The 26,096-nt window shown below is 40.5% G+C and overlaps 1 protein-coding gene and 1 long non-coding RNA gene across 2 annotated transcripts; one reads left to right on the top strand and one right to left on the bottom strand.

The window, feature by feature from the left end:
* The first annotated feature begins 5,055 nt into the window (after nt 1–5,055).
* LOC120735066 lies at nt 5,056–7,637 on the top strand. The gene is made up of 4 exons (XM_040034246.1): nt 5,056–5,278; nt 5,555–5,915; nt 6,008–6,088; nt 6,589–7,637. The coding sequence occupies exons 1-4, from the start codon at nt 5,256–5,258 to the stop codon at nt 7,174–7,176; spliced, it is 1,053 nt and encodes a 350-aa protein (XP_039890180.1). The 5' UTR covers nt 5,056–5,255; the 3' UTR covers nt 7,177–7,637.
* Nucleotides 7,638–19,394: 11,757 nt separating this feature from the next.
* On the bottom strand, nt 19,395–24,426 carry LOC120735080. The gene is made up of 4 exons (XR_005696167.1): nt 23,915–24,426; nt 23,341–23,477; nt 23,187–23,239; nt 19,395–19,639 (listed from the first exon to the last, which is right to left on the bottom strand). It is a non-coding gene; the product is annotated as an uncharacterized LOC120735080 (long non-coding RNA).
* Between the last annotated feature and the right edge of the window lie 1,670 nt (nt 24,427–26,096).

Genomic DNA, 26,096 nt, shown 5'->3' with positions numbered 1-26,096 from the left:
TTTGATTTAGCCTGTTTATTTGACTCAATAACTCTGGCGGTATTTGAACCTCATTTTGTATTTGGGCCAAAGCTTCTAAAGCTCTATTAATTGCTAAAAACGGATCAGAAGAGGAGATGTTTTGTGTCAGACTCATTTGTGAATGAACGGTGTCTGACTCTGTTTGGATCTCATCATGATCCAATCCCAAACTCAAAGAATTATTTTGAAAGGCACTTTCATTGGGCGCTAATCGGGCAAGAGCTAAATTAAGCAATTCTAAAGGATCATTATTATTGATCACCTCAGGTTGCTCACTGTTTTGTGAATATGTAATCTGAGAATGGTGTGTATTTTGATTTAACCTAGCTAAGCTAACGCTGTTTCTAAAGCAAGAAACGGGTCTGTAATATCTGGTTCCTGGTTATCCATTTATTTTATTATTATTGTTTAACAGGAATATATTAAAAGAACAAAAAACCACAAAAGACAGTATGTTTTGAAAAGCAAAATGAAAAAAAAAAAAAAAAAAACAAACAAAGTTTTTATAAGATGAGCTGAACTAATTCAGCGAACAGAGATACCGCGCGAAGAGCGATTGAAGCCAGCTGCTTTCGGGTGCGTGTTCGCGTTGTCCTCGTTCTCCTTGCGATCCTGCGGGTCCTTCTACTCCTCCTTCTGAGACGCACTGAGAATTTGAGGGTAAGATACAAACAGTTAGTAAAGTTAAATAGAAAAGGGATAGTTTTTATTTAAAAAAAAAAAAATGAGAAAAAAAAGCTAGAACCTAGAGAGACTGACCGTGATTGGGTCTCAAAGGCAGGCGCGGTGCATTTCGTGTGTCTGATGACGGAGAATAAGAAGCGTTTCTGGGGCTCCGATTGGCCGGAGCATCGGGAGTGAGCTCGGAGAGCAAATCTTGCCTGTCCCCGGCGGACAGGCGCAAGTTTTTCCCAGAGGGTCGCGGGAGAGAACAAGCTCCGGTGGGAATGGAACTGGGGCCAGATGAAGCCGGGCGATCTAGCGTAGAGAGCAAATGCTGTCTGTCCCGTGTGGACAGACGAATATTCTTTCCTGTAGATCGCACAAGCACTGGTGGAGAAGAATTCGGCGAACTCGTACGAATAAAGGTGTCCAAGTCAGAGATATCTAGAAAGTTTGATAAAAATGAAAAAAGAGGGTAAATGTTTTTGTTTTTCTTGTATAATTAGCTGTTAAGAGGGGGAACAAGAAATGAACCAAACCTACCAATTCGATCGAGAGACTCAAAAAAAGAGGAGTTGAGCACGCTTATCTCAGAGTCTGAAAAGAAATAACATCGAGTATTTAAAAAAGGGGAAAAACAGTAAAAATATAAACATTATATGAACAAGAGTGAGAAAAAAAAACGAGGTACCTGATGAGGCCATGATCGCTGCTATAGTTTAACTTACAAACGCACTTTTTTAGCTCTGAGTGTTAGAGGCGAGCTTATATATGTTTTAAAAAGTGTATTCCAAGTGTTACAGAGTCTATTTTGCATGGCTTTTGAAGATGAAAAAGCTTTTTGAAAGAATGGTAAAAACGGAAAATGCGAAAATGTAGTTAGAGAGGAAGATTAACACTTACCGAGTGACATGCACATAGCGCACGCAAAGGTAGTTGTTGATCCCTGGTTTCATGGCTGTTGAGCTCGCAAGCAGTCTGAGCGGCGCCAGTTGTTGATATGTCTGAAGTCAGAGGTCTTGTGGGAGCTGATGGCAGTCTTAACCTCAGCGGGAGATCATAAAATCGAGCATGGAGCGGATTGGCTAACCGGGGTGCAAAGGGAGCGGTGCAAGGGTTATGTGATTGGCAGCGGGGCGCAGTGAGGCGGAGTTGGTCTAAGGGGGGAATTTTCAAACGAGGTAAGCATCGCATTCGGGAGCAGAGCTGGGAGCGAACAAGCAGGAAAAAATTGTGCTCTGCAAGAAGTTGTGGATCGGAGATTAAGAGCGAGGTAGAACTTAGACTCTGCGTGGAATTTTAGAGCTTGCTAGTAAGAGGGAAGTTTTTGAAGAAAAAAGACTAAGGATTTTCCCTGTTATCGAATATAAGGTTTTGGGAATAGAGGGGTAGCTAACAAGTTATTCTAGGGTTTTTGGAGAAATCGCGGAGAATTTTTTTAAAAGGAGTTTTGGCTTTGTTTGGCTGAGCATGAAGGGAGCCGCGGGGCGCTGAATTTGAGAAAAAAGACTAAGGATTTTTTCAGGATTTCCCCTGTTATCGAATATAAGGTTTTGGGAATAGAGGGGGTACCCTAACAAGTTATTGTAGGGTTTTGGAGAAAACGCGGAGGGTTTTTTAAGGAGTTTTCCCTGCTTATGTATCTAAGGAGGGTTAGGGTTAGGGGATCGCGAGTTTTTTCTGAGTATGAGTTTTATTCTAAATCTACAAATGCATATAAATCGAAATAAAGTTTTCCCCCAAGGCATGCAGCCTGTATTTGTGGCCATACTGAACGTTACAAAAGCACAAGTTTAACTAAACAATTTTAATATGGTTTAATAGATTTTTAAACACATGAGCACGGAGCCCGAGAGAGCACGGTCCGGAGACACAGGCGCGCCCAGACACACAGTCTCGGGCGCGCGCGCGCGCCCACACACTGACCCGCCACCAGATGGCGTTTTTTGAGCATAAAAAAAAAAAAAAAATTTATGGCTTAAAGAAATAAAAGAATGATATTTGATATATAAGAAAGTATCTAAATAATCCATTAGTTGTTTTTAGGGGGGGAAAAAAGCAATGAGCTATGAACTAGCATATTTTTATGAATATCATATTTTTATGAATATCATATTTTTATTACTTAATTACTTCCGGAGCTCCGGAAGTAATTACTTCCGGAGCTCATGAATAATTCATGACCTGTCAGTTTGACATGAGGGGTATAATATCACTCTCTATTGCTTTATTATTGTAGCTCTAGTAATAAATAAGAATGTAAGGATTCTGGATCAGCACCATGATGCCCATAGTATATACAGTATTCTGAAGAAGGTCTAAAATGTCACTGTGTGTGCGTGCATGTGTGTGTTTTATTTAGATGGATTTTTTTTAAATATTACTCATGATATAACATTGTGCAGACATGCCTGGTAAGGACATGAGGAGGAAACAGTAGAGCTGTGTGAGGCTACTAAAGGCAGGGCTATAACATTTTTCTGTCATCATTTTATTATAGATTAAGTGCAAGAGTTGTTAGGTGTGGATAATTAGATTATAGTTTATTGCAATAGCAAGTTGTGCCTTGTTCTCAGATAGACAGCAAGTGGAGAGTGATATATGAAATGATGGGATGGAAGGAAGAAGAGAAGCAAAGAGTGATTCACAGGCAGAGCCTAAATTATTTCTCACAGTTTTTTGTTGCCTTATGGTTCCAAGCGCTGTCACCAATCTTTGCATTTTGTTATTATCTCATGACACTTGTTTAATCAGCTACCATCTCTCCTATGGACTTTTTAATGTTTACAGTCTCAGATCAACACAGCCCTGCCCTCCAGCACTATCCACAGCAACCCCTCAACAGCAACATTGTACCCATCAGGTAAAGCATCGGCTCCGTTTGCTTTGCCTTGTTGCCCATATTAGATTCTTGATGAATGTGTGTTGTTGTTATTCAGCCTGGTTCAATGTGCCCCTTTTTAACTTTGAGCACCCGCCCCTTTAAACCTCTCTGCACAGCCCTGCTACAGCTGTTATAAGGCACCGAATTAGGATAGACATTCCTACCCCTTAATGGAATAGTCCTGGTCATCTTAGCTTTATGGGAAAAACGGTTCACTGACCAGTAAAACAAAATGATTTGGCGCTGTGTTATCTGCTTCGTTTTTGTGGGTCTGACCCTCAAATCCTTACTGAGTCATATTAATTCTGCCCATAGCCATAGTCCAGATTTCTGTGTAGTTTGTGGCATAGATGGATGTGTCAAAGAATATCGTGTTTACAATTCATTTTGGTATCACATTCGTCGAACACACTCTGACCACCTTGGCAATGGACAATGCAGCGGATCGACTAGGATACAAAAATCTGTAAGGTGAGACTGACTATTGTTATGGCCCTGTCCATAATCTGTTTAGGTGGCTGTTGTTGTCTGTGCCTTTAAGTCTTTGCATGTCCCGGAGTGGATGAGCTGACGGCTGCTGATTGGTCCCCTGGCCATGTGATCTTCTTCAAATCCCTCACCAGCAGTTGTCCTGGGGCAGCCACTGACAGCAGCAGCAGACCTGACCCTGGCCTCCAAAAACCTGAGACTTTTGTGCCTGTGATTTTTGCGGCTTTTCTGAGTTTTGTATATAGTGTGTACATTAGTTTTCATTGTAAATAGCACTGCAACAGAAGGGGTGAGCTGCCTTATTGTTTATCCTTGCACTGTTTTCTCCTGTTTATTTCAGCTAGGGAGTTAGGTGTAGCGCTTGTCTTTTGTTTGATTTCACATAGGGTTTTAGATAGCACCTCCTCCTGACTTAGCTTGTTTTGTTTGTTATTTTGGCCTTTGTTCACCCCGGAGCTTCATTTTTGCAGTGTAGATAATAAAACACGATTCACTAAGAAATTGGTTTCCCTCTGTGTATGGTTTTGGGGACCAGGGCGGGGCAGTCTTTTCAAACTTATGTTGCGTTCCTGTACCCCTAGACTGTGGCGTAACACTATATACTTTGATGTCTTTGTAAATAGTCATATAAAGTATTCATGTTAGATGCCTACTTGTTTTTACAGCTTAACAGTAGATATGTTTATGCTAATTCCTTATGATCCACATCAATGCTATTTATTTATAAAGAATTTTCTGAGTGTTTAATTTCTCTTAATAGAGAAAACAGCATTTTTAATTTTTTTTTAAACTTTTGTTTAAAATAAACCGATTGTCATGGTCCAGAGTCTCCTTGGTTGTTTGTGTTTATTAATATTCATTGTTTCAGTTAGTTTCCTGGTTATTTGTTAATTATTTCCAGTGTTTAGGTGTTCTCTGTGCCTCCCTTGTCTTGAGTTGAGTGTCCCTGGTTTGATGTTCATGTTTATTCCTGTTTTACTTTGATAGTCCCATGCCCTGCATTGGTGTATTCTGTTGCGCTTCCCCCTGGTCTCTTCTCATCTGATTAGTGTCAGCTGTGTTTCGTACCTGTCTGCCAATTTATCGTTTCCCTGTGTGTGTGTGTGTGTGTATATTTAGTGTGTGCTTCCCTCTGTTCTTTGTCGGATCGTCTGCATTTTCTCCTCTGTGTCATCTGTGTTCCCTCCCTCAGGTTTTCATGTCTCGTGCTCCTTGCTCCAGGTTGTAAGGTTTTTGCAACATTTTCCATGTTTCCTGTGTTCTTTAGTTTAGCTTTCCAGGTTTAGGTTTTTGAGGATTTTTAAAGCTTTTAAACTACAGTTACGCTGCCAAATATCCATCAGCATTAAATTAGTATCAATTTATTAAACTCAGTCTGAAAACATACATATTTTAGAGTAAATTATCAAATGCAGAATATAATTATTTAGAAATTATCAGTGTAGCTTGTAATTAATGTCTTTAACTAGTCAATTAATCAACTAATCTCAATTGCAGTTCTAGGAGGGAACCCTCATCAGCGGAGAACAGAAGTCTGAGTAACATGTGGGCCTACAGGACTGATCCAGTGGTCGAAAACCAGCCAACAATGGATGCTGCTGTAGACACCAGATTAAACTCAGGAGAAGATGCAGTGATTGAGCAAAACACAACACAGCATGGTCCAGACAGAGTGTGCCCGGAACATTTTGGTACTTTTGACAGTAATATGACATTGTACTCTGGCTTCGATGATGGTGCCCATATCTCGCAAAGGCCCCTTGTTCCATCCCAGACCAACAATGATACCTCGACTCCAAACATTTCAGCAGCTTGTCCAAGCGGGTTTGCAGATGGAGTAGCATCATCCCAATCTATGGTAAGTCTATCACTACTGAACAATAACAACTTCTTTTGATAAAACATTTTACCAGTTTATTACACTCCTATATTTATTTCTCTTTTCTGAAGGATGACTCCTACCACGATGTTCTTACCAGACAAGCAACAGCTCTTGTATTGACTGCAAGAGAGAAACATCGTCTTTCACAGGTTTGTGCTCATACAAATTTAGAATGATTATTTTAACATGCGGCTATATTTATGTTTTTTTCTCACCATTATTAACAATTTTCCCTAAACTGTAACAGCCTTTAATTCATTCTGATTATCCTAATAGTAACTATGGAAAACTGAGCATCACTTGTATGTGCCTCCAACTTTCCAGTTTACCTAAGGCAGTCATAGTCTCCAGCCATCCATCCATTCGCCTCCGCCTATCCTTTTCAGGGTTGCTCCCATCCCAAGCCTTCCTCCGCCACCTAACTCTTAGTCTCAGTTTAAAAAGGAAAATTGTAATCTTAATTAATCTAAAAATTTGCGTTTTGCAAGAAATCCGAGATGAATTTTAAAAATAATTCTATGCAGTTTTTTGGTTGCAGAGCTACGTACGTTACTAGTCCTTACATTATAAGTTGTCTATTCGCTAAAAATAAATCTCTTTTAATAGCAAACAACTGAGATGTCGTTTGTACTTTCTGTCTGTTTTTCAGAGTGGTGTGAATGATGTCGTTGCAGCATTACAACAGTATCAGGCATCGTTGGTCAATAATCTGAGAAGTCAGGTACAAAAGGTTTTCCAGCAGCATCATGGAAGTGGACTTGAAAAAGATGTTTTGGCAGTCTTCGACCAGATTGAGGATCCATTTGCCTCTGTTTCAACAACATACAGGCAGGATGATGTGATAAAGAGAAATTTCAATTTTGTGGAGTCTGAGGAGGTTTGTGTTGGGTATACTGCTGTCATGGGAAAAAAAGGGAAAAAAAGATTCCTCACTACTGTGCCCAGATGTTTTCAGTATGTTCCGCTTGTCAGAAGTTTGGAACAGTTATTGTCCCATCCAAGAGTTTTGGCATTGATAGATGAGCAGAAGAATTACAGAAATGAGTATTTATATGATATCATAGACGGAGAACCCATGAAGTCTCACCGTTTATTTTCTGCACACCCCTCTGCCTTACAGATTATCCTTTACTCAGATGAAATTGAAATTTGTAACCCACTTGGGTCTCATGCCTCCAAAAATAAGTGTTCTATTATACTTTGGGAAACATTAATCCTAAATATCAATCAAAACTAGCTGCCATTTGTCTACTTGCCATTGCAAAAAAGAGTCCGCTTTCTGAATGTGGTGTAGATGGAATCTTGCAAAGGCTGCATGAGGACTTAGTAAAGCTATATAATGGAGTTAAAATTCAAACTGGAAATGGTGAACGTGAAATATTTGGAGCATTAGTTTCATTATGTGGAGACACTTTTGGCACAACATGAGCTTTGCGGGTTTCAAATCAAATTCAAATTTTAAAGAGGGTGTTGGGTTTGCTCATAGTAAATGCGGGCAGTGTGATTGTTCATTTGAGGACATGCAAATTTATTTTGATGAGGATAACTTTGAGGAACGGACATTTGAACGACATGTCCGGCAATGTAGCGAAATTGAGAAGGCCAACACAGAGTATCTAAGAAGCAGCTTAAAAAGAACATATGGAAAAAACAAAAGAAGCAAACTTATTAATTTCCCAGCATTCAACTTGATCCAGCAAACACCCCAAGACATGATGCATGTAATTTTTGAAGGAATTGCTCCATTAGAAATAAAGTGTGTGTTGAAACACTTAGTTCTTATGGGAGAGCTAGACTTAGATCTCTTCAATGCTGCAGTGACTGGTTTCCCATACTCTCCAGTTGATATTAGAGATAAACCAAGTGTTATTACCTACAGTACACTAGCTTCCAGTGACAATAAGTTGAAGCAGTCCTCGGGGCAAATTGTTCTTCTGAAAATTTTGCCATTTCTGATTGATGCAGCCAAAGGTACTGAACACTACGCATTCATTCTTGAACTCCTAGAGATAGTTCAGATTTTACTTGCTCCTGTCATCAGTCTGCAGACAATTAACAAGTTGAAAATCCTCATTGAACAGCACTTGAAGCACATGAAAGCCCTATTCCCAGATAACAACATCACACCAAAACAACATTATTTGATTCATACACCAAGCCAAATTAAACGTTTGGGACCAATGGTCCGTCATATGTGCATGAGATTTGAATCGAAACATTGCTTTTTCAAACAACGGGCGTCAAAAATAAATTTTAAAAATGTTTGCAAATCTTTAATAAAGCATAATCAAATGTATGAATGTTGTCAGAATGTGGATAGTTTTGATCACCCCATTTTTTCCAAATAATGCACATTAGGACCAACCTCAGAAGTAAGCAACATGCCATACTTAAAAGAAAAAATGAGGGCCTTCCTTGGAAATGATGAAGTAAACCATGCAGTGAGTGTTAAATGGCTTAATCTAAATGGTAACAAATACATAAGGGATAGGTCATTAATTGTTTGTGCTGTTCGTTCTAGTGGTTTACCTATATTTGGGCTTGTGAAAAATATCTATGTGATCAATTCATCATTGTACTGTTTTGAATTCCAGCAGCACAATACCATTTGTTATGACAGAGATTACATGTCATATAAGATAGAGATTCCAAACATGGCACAAGCAACGGAATCTGCTGATAATCTTATAGATTTCACTCCATATTACAGTTTCACACACAAAGATATGACATATGCAGTCATGAAATATTACCTGTGTGATGTAATTGGACTACACACGAGCTCAACAGATGTTTTATAAAAGGTATGCTGCTTTACATGCATGAACTGTATTATCAGGTTATTGTTTTGGACAGTTTTGTTGTTGATTTTTCTATCAAATCTGACAGTTGAATGCGATTGTAGCATTGCCATAGTGAAGATATGGGTACTGATACTTCTATGATACTGGTCTATTAATCTGTTTGACATGGCCTAAAGTGAATGAGTTGTGCTGTTTCTGTTTTTCAAATGGGTCTGTATTTCATGTTTATCATGTGCTTTTAGTTCCAGCTTTTGTTCATGTACTGCATGTTGTGTCAAACTTGACAGCAACTATATTACACTTTAGTGTCAATAAATACATTTCTTAAACTGAGCAGCTGTTTGAGTAGCCTTACTCTTGAAATGAGAAAAATAATCTTGTTTTTATTCTGGAATTTCAACCAAACCATTTTCATACCTTGTAACTGGTAAATAAAGCTCAAGATGAGCTGAAATATCATTTTAAGGAAAAGTTAGACATATTTTCCTAGAATAAGATTTATTTTCTTGTGCAAAACTTGCTTCTTAAGAATATATTTTCTTTTTAGACAAAAAATAAGAAAAAATGTCCATAAACAAGGGTTTTTTTACGTTCTTGAAAATCGTTTTTTGCAGTGCATGAAGGACATCAACGCATGGTCCGAACCAAACAACGCCTGAGAGATCTATATTGGTGGCCAAACATGGATGAGCTGGTCCATGAAATAATGTCCACATGCACAACCTGCCAATCATGTGACAAGACAGCAGCTGTTTCACCTGCACTGTTACAACCCATCAAATTCCCAGAGGGTCCATTTCAACATGTTGCTGTCGACATTGTTGGTCCGTTTGAACAAGGAACCTATGACTGCAGGTTTGCCATCACACTAGTTGACTATTTCAGTAAGTGGCCTGAAGTCGCATTCACACCAAACGCCTCAACTGCGACAGTGATTGCATTTTTATCTGTCACAATTTATAGACCACCTAAAGACAGCGCTGCTTTTATCAAGGAATTCTCAGAATTTTTAACAAACATACATTCAAAATATAATATGATAATTTTAACCGGTGATTTTAACCTGCACATAGATAATCCTTCTGACCCTGCAACAAAAGAATTCTTAAACATTCTTCACTGTTTGGATTTTATCCAGCACGTCACGCAGCCGACTCACAACAGAGGACACACTCTGGACCTGGTCATCACCCATGGGCTGTCCACCAGCGTGTCCTCTGTTGTTGACTTGGCTGTCTCTGACCACTACTGTGTGTTTTTTAACATCACCGGTTTTATTCAGCGGGAGACCTCGGTGCGAACTGTGAGGAGGCGCTAACCAACCTCTGAAGTGGCTGCAAATTTTACCAGGGTTTTAGTCAAATGCCCCCCTGTGATTTTACCTGCACCCTGCGATTTGATTTTTAGTTATTTTAACAGCAAACTGAAGAAAAGCCTTGACTCCGTTGCTCCACTCACCACCAAAAAGATTAACGTAAAACATGCATCACCCTGGAGAAACGAAGAAGTCAAAAAACTCAAAAGAAATTGCAGGGCAGCAGAAAGGAGATGGAGGAAAAAGAAAAATAATATCAACCATCAAATATTTTCCGAGCAACTTAAAATGTACAATAATACATTAAGGAAGTCAAGAAATTCATACTTCGCCAAAATAATCAGTAATAACAAAAATAATCCCAAGGTCCTCTTTTCCACCATAGATCATTTATTTAACCCTGATTTTAACAGCTCCCAAAGAACCCCACAGACTCGCTCTGTGAGCAGTTTACAGACCACTTCAGGGGAAAGATCAGCGCCATCAGATCTGATATTTTATCTAATCGCGATATGATTGTAAACACATCTGAGGGCTCGATTGTACCTGAGGAGACACTGGACAGCTTTGTCCTGGTTAATGCTGAGAACTTTCAGAAGGTTTTCTCCACAGTGAGACCCACCACATGTCTTTTAGATCCAATCCCTTCTTCACTCTTTAAAACACTTTATGGATTTTTTGAGGCTGAGCTTTTATACATGATGAATTGCTCTCTTCAGTTGGGTGTCTTCCCTGCTGCCTTTAAAACGGCGGTGGTGAGGCCCCTTCTGAAGAAGAGCAATTTGGATTGTAATGATCTTAATAACTACAGACCTGTATCCAACTTACCATTTTTAAGTAAAATCTTAGAAAAACTTGTTTTTACTCAGATTAATGATTTTCTGAATGATGGACAGATCCTGGAGATATTCCAGTCTGGATTTAGGGTGAACCACAGCACAGAGACTGCTCTCCTAAAGGTTTTAAATGATCTTAGATGTAACTGGGACGCCCAAAAGCTCTCAGTCCTGGTGCTACTGGATCTAAGCGCAGCCTTTGATACAGTAGACCACGCTATTCTTTTAAACAGACTGAAACACATGGTGGGCCTCTCTGGTGCTGTACACAACTGGTTCACTTCCTATCTCTCTGACAGATCTTTTATGGTGAGTATGGATACATGCTCCTCTAAGATCCATAAAATGACATGTGGTGTGCCTCAAGGGTCGGTTCTAGGCCCTGTACTTTTTAATTTGTATATGCTCCCTCTCGGCGGTATCATCAGGAGGCATGGAGTGAACTTCCACAGTTACGCTGATGACACGCAGCTGTACATCTCCGTGTCTCCTGATGACACCAGACCAATGGATGCCCTTTTTAACTGTATCTTGGATATAAGATCTTGGATGGCAGAAAACTTTTTACAGCTTAACCAGGACAAAACTGAAGTTTTAATCGTCGGTCCCGAGGCTCAGAGAGAGAAACTCTTGTCTAAATTAGAGGCATTTTCACTATGTCCTTCGCTACAAGTGAAAAACCTGGGTGTTATTTTTGACTCTGAGCTTGGTTTTATCCCACATGTTAAACATGTAACCAAAATTGGATTTTATCATCTAAAAAATATAGCCAGAGTCCGCCCTATTCTCTCTCGGGCCAACACAGAGATGCTGATGCATGCTTTTATTACCAGTCGCATTGATTACTGTAATGCCCTGCTCTCTGGTCTTCCTAAGAAGAATATTTCAACTTTACAACTCTTGCAAAACTCGGCAGCTCGTGTGCTGACGAAGACCAGAGGGCGGGCCCACATTACACCAGTTTTAGAATCGCTGCATTGGCTCCCCGTGTGTTTCAGGATCGATTTTAAAGTTCTTTTATTGGTTTTTAAATGTCTTAATGGTCTTGGGCCTTCTTATCTCTCAGATCTGCTTTTACCATACGAACCCTCGCGGATCCTGAGGTCCTCTGGTACTGGCCTTTTGATTGTCCCTAAAGTCAGGACACATACTCACGGAGAGGCAGCTTTTCAGTGGTATGGTCCTCGTCTGTGGAACAGCCTGCCGGAGGAGCTCAGGGCCGCAGAGAACGTGCATGTTTTTAAGAACAGGCTCAAGACCCACCTTTTTAATTTAGCTTTTACTTAGCGTTTATTTATTTTTTATGCTTATTTATTCTATCCTGTTATTCTATTATTAATTTAGGATTTACCTAATATTTATTGATTTTATTCTTATTCATTTTTTAATCTTCTTACTCTATTTATATTTATATTTATATTGTATCCTGTTCTTATTTATTTTATCATTTTACCCATATCTCCAGTGTTTCCTCGGAGGGCGCTCTCTGCACCGGGGCTGTTATTGACCGTGGCTGCTGGGTCTCTGGGGTCCTCTCAGCCTGGTTGGGGGGCTCCTTGGCCTCCCTCCTGCTGTGTGCCCAGCCTGGAGGCTGCGGTCTGTGACCGGCTCCCGGTGCAGACGGCTCTCTGTTATAATGTTTCCTCACTTGGCTCATGCGAGCCCAGCCCAATTTTTACTCTTTAAGTGTGCGCGTGTGTGTATGTGTCTGTGGGTGGGGGTGGGGGGATATATGTGTATTGAGAGTGTGGGGAGTGCGTTGGAGGGTGGGGTGGGCTGCTTTTAACTATGTAAAGCACTTTGTGCTACATTTTTTCTGTATGAAAAGTGCTTTATAAATAAAGATTGATTGATTGATTGATTGATTCCTGACTTCTGTTTTTGCCCGTGAAGGAAACCCTTATGAAATTACGACTGATAATGGTCCACAGTTCACCTCAGCTGCCTTTGCTGAGTTTCTCGCTGAAAGGGGCATAAAACACATCAGGACAAGCGTCTATCATCCTCAAGCAAATGGATGTGTGGAGTGCTTTGATAGAGTACTGAAGGACTCCATACAGACAGTACAAGCTACTCAGCGACCATGGAAAACTGTGGTTACAGAACTGCTTCAAAATTATCGAGCGACTCCCCATGCTACAACCGGTGAGTCCCCTTTCCAGCTCCTCAGAGGAAGAGCCATGCGGACTAAACTCAACATCCTGCCACCACCGAAGGATGCTGGACAATATGACCACATCAGATCCAAAGTGACATTGACACAGAAAAGAAGTGCACTTTATACAGACAGAAAGAGAGGTGCTAAACTTACTAAAGTGACTGTGGGTGCTTCAGTGAGAGTACGGAAGCCATTTCATGTGGGAAAAGGAGAGCCACAATACACCAAGCCGCTGGAGGTACAGCAGCAGACGGGTGAGAGTCCTTTCATCCTCAGCGATGGCAGAAGATGGAATGCAGCGCGTCTCTCACTCGTCCCAGAAAACTCAAAACACACACAAAGAGCTGATACAGAGGCAGAAAACATCAGCTCAGCACAGACTGCTACACGTCCCACCCTGCAGAGGGACAGACAACCACCAAGATGGACAAAAGACTTTGTTATGAAATAGTTCAGAGGTAAAAAGAAAGAAGAAATATGCAGATGTGAGAAATGACTGTGAATGGAAAGTGCATTTGAGTTTCATTACCTATCTTTAACTCCAGCTGTGACTTCTGATAAGCTGAGAAGAAGCCACATGGTTGTTCCTTTTGATTCAGGGTTGATCCGGGGCACGTTTACTTGCCATTACAGTTCTTTTATCAGGATATATATAATACTGTTCTGAAGTTACTAATTGCCTCAAAAGTAACAGGCTGTCGAAGGTTTCATGTTGTGCTGCAAGGGAGAGAGTATTATTTGAGAAAAGGGGGAGATGTCGTGTTTACAAGGTTCTATAATAAAGGAAGCAAATTAGTACATGCTGTTACCCTGTCAGACCAGGGGTGCCGCTAATGAGGCTGGGTAAGAGAGAGGGGAGAAGAAGAAAGTAGAGAGAGGTAACAAGATGGAGTGCTACTGTAAAGCCTGAAATAAAGTGTTGAACCCAGACGTCGCCTCCGCTGCCTGATTACAAACTCAACAGATATGTAATTATCCTGAAGTGATATGCTGCACTGACACCTTCACGGGTGATCTTTTCACGTCATTCATAAGGAGAATGTATGGAAATATCCTGTGAGTGAGAACCACAGCTTCCCTCTGTTCCAGTCCAGATTCACTCTGATCCTCTGGAACCTCTTCTGTTGTATCAAATCAGTTTCTGATGAGTTATATGTTATGGGCCCTCCAATCAAGCGTCTCGCATGAGCATGAGATAGAGACCAGACTAGCCCATTCTTCAATGTCCACTCACTGTTAGGATGACCAGGATACTCAGAGTCCTATCCACTTTCAGAGTTTTAGAGACACTCACAGATGTGGAAGACTGCACCGAGCAATCTGTGTCAGACTCCTGATCAAAGCTCACACCTTCAAATGAGTCCTGCAACACAGGCTAAATGACCATCTCTAAAGTCTCTTTTGCATTAAATGTCACTTTATGTGTCTCCTTCTCTTTACTCCAGGTGTTTTTCCTTCTCTGGTCTCTTCAGAAGGGGTCAGCACAGAGACTACAAGCCCATCATCATCAATGGAGCTCCAGTGGAGAGGGTGCAGTCCTTCAAGTATCTTGGTGTCCACATCTCCTCAGACCTGACATGGGCTGCCCACATTCAGGTCCAGACCAAAAAGGCTAGGCAGCGCCTGTATCACCTACAACAACTGAGGAAGTTCAGGGTCTCTCCAAAGATCCTCAGGATTTTCTATACAGGCGCTGTGGAGAGCATCCTCACACAGAACATGACATCGTGGTTTGGGAACAGCTGTGTGAAGGACCAAAAAGCTCTCCAGAGAGTGATCCGTACAGCAGAACGCTGCTGCAGGATTGCTCTCCCACCGCTTCAGGACACCTACACCAGGAGATGCCGGACTAGAGCAGCGCAGATACTGAAGGACCCGTCCCATCCTGGCAACAAACTGTTCCAACTTCTGCAATCTGGTAGAAGGTTCCGCATCTTCCGGGCAAGGACAGAGAGACTCAAGAGGAGCTTCTATCCCCAAGCCATCCGTGCCCTAAACACACACACCCGCCCTCTCACACCATCTATAATTGACTGAGACAGGACTCTTCCAGACACTCTAAACCAAGGCACAATGTACATTTCAATTCCTTTAATTTTAAATATGTTTATATTGTCTATCCTGTAAAATAGTCAGATGTCTATTCATATTAATGTACACAATTCCCTGTGTATTATACTTGTATAACTATGCATGTGACAAATAAAGAACCTTGAATGAATTGAATGAATGATAATGAAAAAACGCCTCAGCCAAGCTGCGTGCTTATGTTTTGCTGCGAAAGCAGCCAGGTGCATGTACACACTAACATTTGATCAACTGATCCCTGATTGCAACTGACACCCTTTATACTGTTCCAAATGCCTTCAAACGCTTATCGCCGAAGTCAGACGGCGGGTGTAAGTCCCCTTACCCACCCCAGTTGCTTTACATGTGGTTTATGGTGTTGTAACTTATTGTTAAAAGATGCAAAATTACACACATACACAATTAACAATTTAATTACTGGTATCTAAAAACAGACAATTTTGATAAAATTATTCTAAAGTGACTTATGTCTACGCCTGGAATGTTTCATACCATTTATTTTTTTCACATACAATTACATTTTTTTCCTGTATTTCCTTTTATGTACAGCAGGACAACTGAACAGTGAATCAGAGAAGATAAGACAACTCTTTATTGCCATTGCACAGTCATACCTAGTACAATACTCCAACAAAATTGGAAACTGTCCATCATTGGCAGTGCGCACAGCACAAAGCAAGACAACACAACACAGTAACTTAACTTGAAGTGGATTTTTTTAAGGTGCAAGAAATGTGTAAGCAAATGAATGACTTAATAAATTAAAGGAATGAGTGTGTTTTTATTGCACATTGTTATCATTATCAGTATTATATTATTATTATTATTATTATTGTTGTTATTATTGCCCCCCAAAAAGTGCAGGTAGGTAGCTGGTGCGGTCAGCTGTTTGCAGGGCTATTGTCCTGTTGTAAAAGTTGTCCTTTAATCTGTTTGTCCGCGACCTCACCAGCCCGACTCTCCTACCAGATGGCAGCAGCTTAGGCTACGTCCAAACGTACCCGGGTATTTTTGAAAACGGACATTTTTCTATGCGTTTGCTCTTTTCATCCACACGTAAACGGCGTTTTCGGTCAGTGGAGATTTTCGAAAATGTATGTTAAAAAGGAAAAAGGAAAAAAAAAAGAAACTAGTAATATTAAACTATTGTCACACCTTATTAACTGCATCCAGAGGGAGATGGTGGTTTATAAAAGATTAGATTATAGCCAATCTGCAACACATGCATTTCAGAGTTTCTGATTAGACTTCTGATTGGCCAACATTTCTACAGGTTAGGAATATATCGCCACCTGTTGATTTGGCATGTTCCTAGCAGCGTTTTCCTTAATTTTTGCGTTTACGTGTGGGCGGGATTATTTTTAAAAACGAAAACGGAAAATCTCAGTTTTCAAAAATACCCGTGTACGTGTGGACGTAGCCTTAATCACCCGGTGTCCTGGGTGTGTACAGTCCCGTAGGATGCTGCATGCCAGTGTTGAGACAGCCAGTGTTGTGCAGATTGTTTGATTGAAGAGGCTGTCCAATGATTTTTCAGGACACATCCATGACCCTCTGAAGTGTCTTTTTTTGTGCCGTAGTGCAGCTGGAGAACCACACACAGTTGTAAGGTGGGAACAAACACAGTCATGTGTGTACAGGGTATACAGTAGGGAACTTACTACACAGCCTTGTGGAGAGTCGGTTTTAAGGCTAAGAGCAGAGGAAAGATGAGGTCCCACTCTAACTTTCTGTACATGGTCTGAGCGAAAGTCTATAATCTAGTGGCACGTTGTAGAAGGAAGTCCGATATCCAGCAGTTTTACTATTAGTCTGTCCAGGAGTATCTTATTAGAAGTAGAGTAGAGTAAAGTCAACAAAGAGCAGCCTAGTGTAACGCCCGCCATTGTAGCAATGGCGTTTTCAGTTGATCTGTTAGCAAAATATTTTCATTGTCTTGCATTTTACATTATTTAAATACATATTTTTATGAAAAAATATTTTAAAATTAAACAAAAAGAAAAACACTTTTTAAATATACTGTAATCCTTATATGCAGTGTTGGGAAGATTACTTTTAAAACATATTCCACTACAGATTACAGATTACATGCCCCAAAATGTATTTTGTAACGTATTCTGTTACGTTACTCAATGACAGTAACGTATTCTGAATACTTTGGATTACTTAGTATATTATCATGCTTTTTACAACTATATCTACGTGAATGTACTATTGCTGTGTGATTTATTACTGAAGGTCTGCGGCTTCGAACCGTAGTAAAGGGACCTCTGGCTAATACGTCGGGTTCATGTCGGGCTCATAGCCAAAAACTACCTTTACTTTGTTGTCTGGGTCAACTTCGCTAGCAGAGACAGAGAGAGGCGTTGAAAGGCTGCTCCAACGGAACTTATTGTTTCGGAGGAAAACACGAACACGGTGTACAGTCGAGTCTTAATAGCTTACTTACAGCTGGGCTCGTCAGGCTCTCTTCTTGGCTAAAGTGGTTATTATTATATTTACATGCTTCCAGCTCCCGTTTCTGCTCGATGACAACTCGTACTTTTCCTTTTTCTCCCTCCCTCGCTCACAGACAGATAACATGTATGGCACTCTATTCTGCCTGCAGCACGGACTACACTGCCCATGAGGCTACATTCTTTAGGGCTATGCCTGTAGCATTCTGCCTATTAGCTTAGCACAACAACAACAACAACAAAAAGGCGCTCTCTCACCCAGGAAACACACAGTCACAGAGAGAGAGCGTCACCCTGTAATCATGGCAACCGTAACACCACATTATGAAACAGGAAAATACCGCCGAGTAATCCATTTATTTCAACAAAGTAACTGTATTCTAAATACAACCTTTTTAAATGGTAACTGTAACAGAATACAGTTACTCAGATTTTGTATTTTAAATACGTAATGGCGGCACATGTTTTCCATTACTTTTTTTTTTTTTAAAACCACAAAAGAAATAAACTGAATATTTATATTTGGATTAAAATGCTTTTTTCTTTCACATTATAAAACAATAAATATAAAGTTTAATTGAATCCTGATTGTCTACTACATATCCTTGCTATATATTTTATTAATATCATTTAATGTGGCAGGAGTTCCATTCATTAGCATGATATATTATAACCAGTTATAATTTTTTCATCTGAGGTTTGTATTCACTCTGAGTAACAACTCAAGCTGATTTTTAACCCTGTGCTGAGTTTTCACTTTTTAAATCATTCTTAAATACATTCAAATGTGAACCTTCTGTTAGACTGGGTGTATTATTACATCTGGACCCAATGTACATTTCACTGACAGGAAACGACATTAGAAATATAATCATCCCTAACTCATCTGCTCCATGACACTGACACTTTTAACGGCAACACTTTCACTTCTTCGCGAGTGCGAATATATGGAAACATCTTCTCAGTAAAAGTGTTTCTGAAGGTGTGTATGTGTGTGTTAGTATCAGGATCAGAGAACGACAGCTTTCCTCTGTTCCAGTTCAGATTCACTCTGATCCTCTGGAGCTTCTTCTCTACTGAGAGAGCAGTGCGAGGAGCTGATGGTGACCATGCTGAGTATTTGCTTTCAAATAACTCTATTCTCCATAATTCAGACCATAACTCTTTCTTCCTCCCCATAGACTTTGTCAACACACCTAGGTCCCAATATGCACTGTCTCCAACCTCAACATCCCAGCTGTGAGTCCCTGAATAAAAGCCCTCAGAACCCAGGACAGAGTAAAACCAATGAATCCTCTCTGGATTATCAGGAAGCTGCTTCCTCTCTCCTCCTCTCACACTGGTCAGATCTTCAGACAGGATGAGGTTTGGATGAGCAGTGTTTGGGTCCAGAATGAGAGGAGTGTAGGAGACCATGTACTTCATGTTGTTCCAGATGTTGAAGGTCAGGTTGCCCAGGTGTTTGGCCTGGTCTATCAGAGCTCCTGAGGGCAGCTGTGGATCATCCAGCAGGGGGCAGCGCTGGACTCTTTCCACTGCAGCCTTGTAGTTGTGCAGGAATGAGACGTCTTCAGCTCTCAGCTCCTCCTCTGTGGCTCTGACTGTGTCTGAAAGAGCTGCTATCTCTCTGCTCAGAGCCTCCATCTTCTCCTTCATCATCCCACTCTTCTGCTCCTCTTCCTCCCTCAGTGCAGCCAGCCTGGCCTCCTCTTCCTCTGCTAGAAACTGGTGAAGCTTCTTAAACTGCTCCTTAATCTGCCTCTCTGTGTGTCGGGCCTGGACCTTAATGTGTTCTGCTGTTTGATCAAACTTCACTTGAACTTCTTCACAAACCTTTAACTTCTTCTTTAAGGGCTCCAGAGTTTCCTGAAGTTCCTTCTTGTGTTGTTGTGCAGCTTCATTGATGGGTGTGAATCTGTGCTTGGTGTGTTGTGCTAAAACACAGCAAACGAGACACAGAGTCTGCTGATGGTCCAGACAGAAGATTTTGAGCTCCTCAGAGTGCAGACTGCAGAGAGTCCCTGAAGTTTTCTGATCTCTCTCCTGTAAGAACATAGTAATGTACGTTCTTAATTTTTGCTAATTTTTTTGTATAATTATTTTTAATTGTTTGCTAAATTGTTTTGTTCAGACACATTGCAGGGTCTACCTTTTATTATAAGGTAGACCCTGCAATAAAACAACAGAGAAAAAAAAACAACAGTCATAGACCCCTTATGAGCAAGCGCTTTGGCAAAAGTGGGAAGTTAAAAATCTATTTTAACAGGAAGAAACCTCCAGCAGAACCAGGCTCAGGGAAGGGTGTTTATCTGCTGCGACTGATTGGTCTGAGGGGAGGGTTAAGACAGGGTTAAAGGCATGCTGTGTAAGACACCCAGAGAATAATCACAAGTAATAATTCAGTACTCAGTATTCAAGTGTATAAACACATAGTGAACGCACCCTGGGCCATTTGACTACAGTAAATCACCTAATACAATGGGGCTAGGTTTCACAATGGGTTCACCCAAAACTTTGGCTGATTGTGACCCCACCTTTTTTCACCCTTGGCTTGTGTGATTAGGTAGAAGATCAATAGGGGGTTTGTGACCCTCTTGGGAGGACACTACGAAAGGGCTAAAAATCCAGGACTCTCTACCAGTCGCTCTTAGAAGTGAAGAAGCTTATCAAATGAGAGGTGAAGCGTCAACTTTTGAGGATTTACTTACCTGGATGACTGACCATGCATTAATATGTAAATCTAAGTGTGCAGGTGCCTTTTTGTCACTGGTGGATCTAGAGGACAGAGCATGCGGATTGGTACATCCCCTGGAGAAGACGTATTTGACACTGCCACGGATGACCAAGTGGATTTATCCTCAGTGCACCCCAACTAGCAGACCCTTTTGTTACTTGCTTGATGATGTTGCTAGTGATGGGATTTCCGTCTCTTTTTGAGAAACGGCTCTTCAAACCCCCTCACTAAAAAGAGCCTCTTTTGGCTCTGAACAGGCTCTTCAGGTTGTTTTGTTGTTTTAATTAATTTATTATTAACAATAATACAAAATTATGCAAAAAAAGAATTACTAATGTAAAAAAAAGTGGTTTTATTTATATTTGTTTATATATAAATATATACGGTGGCCCCTAGAGACAAAACACGTACAAACTCCAAAACACATTTCTAGCGTTAACTGAACTTCCAAAACAGAGCTACCTAGATCACTTAAATTACACAATTGAAAGCATGAAAGCATATGTGTATTGTTTGTGTATTAATACACAAGCACTCATATATAGTCAAATAATTTAAAAAAATGTTCATTTACCTGTTATTACCACACACCAAATCCGGTCGTTGTTACTTGCTGGCTTGTGTAGCCACTAAGTAACAAAAGCTCAACACTGCGCCCAGCATCCTGGAGCACTTCTGTTGTGTTTTGTATGTGTTTAGAAGTTTGTACGTCCTTTGTCGCTAGGGGCCACCATAAATATACTTTTATTTATTCACTCCACATAAAATGTAATAAATAAATCATATAATACAAGAACCAACTATTCACATTTCACCTTTTAACTATTTAAATTTTCAGCTTTTTCCTTTTAAACAAATTTAAAATGAAACAACACAAAACACTGCAAACCACAACACAATTAAATATAAATTAAAATATGAAAACAAAAAGAATCATATTCTCTGTCATATGGGCCTGCATGAATAAACTTTCTGAATCCTTTATCATCTGCAACTGAAAATAGTTGTGGATGATTACTATACCTTTCTGATGTGATGTTGTTGTCCCTGGCTCTCTTTCTCTCTCTCTCCCTCCCGCTCTGTTCCTGTGTTACTGAGAGTGTAACTACCGCCCCTCCCCCCTCTTCCCAGCACAAAGCACAAGCTGCCAAATGTTACCATTGTATTAGTTATATAAACCTTGTTAAAACATTCCTTCCGCCTTCAATCTGGGTTACTGCTCTTAGGTTCCTTTCAAGTTTCTTGCCTCCGGGCCCCTCTGACAGTAATACTCCGTACATGATGGGAATCCCCCAGCAGCCTACACCTATTGCACCATAACTAATGGACGATTTAGGGCATTTAATCTCTCATCAAAGAAGTTTCTTGGTGTGCAGTCCCAGATTTTAAGCCCTTTGGGATTTTCCCCAAAAGGGATACTCCCACACTCCGCTACTGATTCTCTACATAATCACATGAGCCAATGTGTTAAAACAGGTGTAGGCCACAATCAGCCAAGGTTCTGGGTGAATCCATTGTGAAAGCTAGCCCCACCCTATCATGTGATACTTTAATCAAATGGCCAAGGATGTGAATAGCATTAAGGCGTCTGGGAAGGGATCTCAAAACTGGATTATAGATGGTAGACAGCTGAATGTTGGAATCGTTTTGGACAGAGAAGACAGATGGTTTAAAAGACTAGTGAAAGAAGTCATCTATGTCCACTGTTAATGACCATGTTTGAACAGAGGCAGTGGCTTATGACACCGACTGTCTGTTGTGTAGCTGTTTTCAAATACATTGATATTTATTTATTCTTTTTCTTCAACTCTCTAGTAATTACTTCTTCCAAACCATCAATATGTATTTTAGACCCCGTTCCAACAAGACTGGTCAAAGAAGTCCCACCATTAATTAATTTCAATTTTAAATATTTAAATTTAAATAGTTTAAATATTATCAATCTATCTCTATTAATAGGTGACATACATGGCTAACCTGCCATTTACGGGTATTTCAAGATCATGCAAAAGAACCTCAGTAAAGGTTGCCAGCAGTAAGCAGAATTCAAGGTTCCATTAATCATGACAAGTTATCCAGGTCCCGAAACACTTCTCTTCTCTTGGCTGTCGCACTTTCTCCCTCTCCCTTATCTTTCCTGCTTGGCTTCTCATGTCTTGTATAGTGTTGCTTATTCTCTAACCCTAAGAGACTCTCCCAGACTTGTTCTCTAAAAAACAAAAGAAGAATTATCCCGATTGTCCTGTGGAGACGTTCTCTGCCGGATACTCTATGGTCGGTTGTGTCGTGTGTCTGGCGACACTCTCGATGGAGGACATTGAACGATGAGACCTGGTGACCAGTGACGGACATTAGACCTACTGTAAAATTGGATGCAGTTTGTTCGCACTAACCAAAACAACTACCATCTTCGTCTCATGCGGCCCCCCTGGCACCAGCTGGATGCTCAAGGTAAAAGCTGACGTGAATGACAAAATTCTCCCCTAGATAATAAGACTATTTGTTGTGACTCTCTCTCCCCTCATTCAAGGCCACCCGCGTCGACCGAAGATTGTTGACTTTTGCCTAACGAAGGGAGTCACTTACTTTTTCAAATACCTTTTAAAATAGGGCCAGGCAGGTTTGGATAGCTTTTTTTAAAAACCTTAATAAATTCATTGATTAAAAAACTGCAATGTGCATTTTCTCAAGTTAATTTTATCTAATATTAAAATATGAGTAGTTCTTTAAAGCCAGGTTTACAAGTGGCTCATTTATGTACTAACTTTTCTCTTTCCACTATCCCTTCAGACAGTCTTTATAGAAGCTGTAGCTACATAAAAGAACAATGGGAATACTGAAGATCTCCTGACTTACCTGACAGCAGAGATCCTCCTCTGATCTGGAAGCCATTGAGTCTGTGAGTGAAGCTGAAAACAGCAGACAGGAAGTACAGTCAGTCCTGGCTCCCCTCCCTCCTCTACCACCTTCACTGAAACTTCCTTTGAGTCGTGTTTTTGCTCAAACTCACATTCAGTGTGTGGAGCGTCAGCAGCTTGAAGCAGCAGTGTTGGAGTTTTCCACTTTTCTCTCCTGTAGCTGGACTCACTCAGAGGAAGCTGCTAGTTTGGCCTGAGCTCAGTCTGATCGTCTGTGCGTCTCTCTGCACTGAGGAACAACAACAGGGTAGAGACTCAGTCAACTACACCCATGTGTGTGTTTCATTCCAGAGCGTAGCTGTTTGTCTTCTTAAGACAGGTCAAAACATGTAAACTTTTAAGAAGCCAAGAACACAGAGTGTCTTTCAGTGGTGTAGTGTATATTCCACAGCAGCCACAGGCACAACTATGAGTTTGTTCTATTGGGATCTGTCACGCATTAACACACAAAGGTGGACTCTCTTTGTATCTCAAGCTGTCGTTCAGCCTTTAGGACCCTTGATGATTTTCTTTTTTGCTAATTTAATCAGAAATATTTAATCATGATGCTGTGAATCCTTTTAATAACAGAACAAAGTTTAAAACAGGCAAACCTTTTCTTTTCTCAAAGATATTTTTGTTTCCCCACCTTTTCTTGACTCTATGCACCAGCTGATGATCACTTACCTGTTCCTTATGCTTTAATGAAGCCACTACTAACCAGAGTGGTGGATCTTCACTGGATCGTTGAACTACTAACAGTTAGCGTAACATGGCGCTGATGCTTGTTTTCTTGTTGCCGTCATGATCCGGGTGAGTTTCGGTGTTTTCCACAGAGTCAGCAGTTCCACCTCTGGGAGGGGCCATTCATTTCATCTGTTGACATATAACACCAGCACTCTCCACTCCTCTTCACCTGAGTCTCAGCTAACCAAAGTTATTGTAGGTCACAATAGTATTTGTGAGCCGCTTAAGTGAATTGCATTGTCTTACCTTGTGATACTCATTTATAGTAACTCTCCAGATGCAAACCTTCCCCAGAAAAGCTTCATTCAGAGGCAGGACTTCTAGACAGTTTTCTCAGCCATGGCTTTGCTCGCCCTATGCACCCGCCTGCCTCCCTGCCTCAGCTTCTGGAGTTCTGGATTCCTCCCCACTCGGACAATTCTCCCCTCCATGCTACTCCTCCACCTGCAGCAAGTAAGCATCAAAGGAACACTCTAAACCACAGTCAGCCAGCATTTTCCTGGAACAATACCTGAACTTATCTTATTTCCATATCAGGGAATCCCCATGAACCAGCCATCCAGTATGTCTACACCCTTTTTGGCCACAAAGTCATAGAAGTGTCATTTTCACTGTCCAAGTTTCTCTGATTGCTTTCATAGCTCAGGTTGCATATGTACTTCACAGTTTTGCATTATTCATAGTTTATGTTCATTCCCACAGTTCACGGTTTACTTGTCTTGTACATTCACTTGTTTCTCTAAATAAATTTGGTTACTAAACGTTTACCAGTGCCTCCGTCCGAATACTACATTTGAGTCCTTTTTCTCTGAGTCGGCCATAGGCCTGACAACTGCCTCTAGAAGCTGTCTCATTTTTATATGTGTGTGTGTGTCTGTGTGTGTGGGTATCTGTGTGTGTGTGTGGGTGCAGGCATCTGTCTGGACTCGTTTTTGTTCTGCACTACAGTACTGATTAAGAGCAGAAGAAAGAGACGGATGGTGAGTGGGGCAGGAGGGGGGTAACTGAGTTAGTAACTAAGTTACAATATTATGAAAGTAAACAATTACTAGGGAAAGTAACAATTGCATTACTTTATAAAAAGGTTTAACCCTCTGGGGTCCAGGGTATAATTGGCCGTTTTCTGACTACATTGACCTCTACATATCAGGTTTAAAAGCTGTTTATCTTGTGTTGTTTGGTATCGTTCTTTTCAGCACAACCTCACATCTAGTTTTATAGTTATTTTTTTCATTTTAATATACTCTATTAACACAACTGATTAATCCATCTATGTTCAGACAAAATTTCACAAACATGTTTAACGAATCATTTTCAAAAGTTCAAATGCAAATATAAATTGTACATTTAAAAAAATCTATGCACAAGTTTAAAACTTGTGGTTTACAAAACTTTTGCAAAGTTATATGCAACTATTTACCTAAAAAACCTTTTTTTTTCAGAACCATTCCAAACTATTTACAGAACAATCAGGTGTTCTTCATCAAATAAGATCCCACAAAAATTATTTGTGCCTGATACCTGCAGACCTGACATCAGGAGGTGTATCGCTCCTCCTGTTTTCTGGCTTTGGTGGCTTCTTAGCAGCACCTGTGACATTCAACAGTTTCCTCACAGAGATTGCCATAGTATCTTGATGCTATGCCATCTTAAATTGGTCATGTGATTGGTTTACCCTGACTACTTTATTCTTCCTCAGCCAATGAGCAGCACTGCCTGCGTAGCTCCCGGTATGCTGAAGACAGCTTCAGCTGTCTATGTGTTGAAAAATAGTAACGCGTCTGCACTTGTTAGTAATGGCATGGCAACAATAGAAATAGTAATTTGTTAGATTACTAGTCACTGAAAAAAGTAACGCCGTTAGCAACACCATTATTCCCATCACTGGTGTTGGGTGTCACAAAATAACAGATTACACAAAGCACATTACTTTTTTCAGCGTTGCTTTAATGTAACATGTGATTGTACTAAATTCAGTAGTTAGTTACAATTACGTCGTAACAAAGGTACAAAGGTTCTTGTTTTTATTCGACAAAAGGACAAGAGCACAACTCTGAAGTGTAAAATGCATAGAGGACAGGTGTTCTCCAGACAGATCATATGTTAGAATTTTATTTCTATT

The sequence above is a fragment of the Simochromis diagramma genome, unplaced genomic scaffold (assembly GCF_900408965.1).
Source record: "Simochromis diagramma unplaced genomic scaffold, fSimDia1.1 OVJJ01000747.1, whole genome shotgun sequence".
In the NCBI taxonomy this organism is placed as follows: domain Eukaryota; kingdom Metazoa; phylum Chordata; class Actinopteri; order Cichliformes; family Cichlidae; genus Simochromis; species Simochromis diagramma.
The sequence above is the reverse complement of the archived record's forward strand: the minus strand, read 5'-3'. Positions and strand labels throughout refer to the sequence as shown.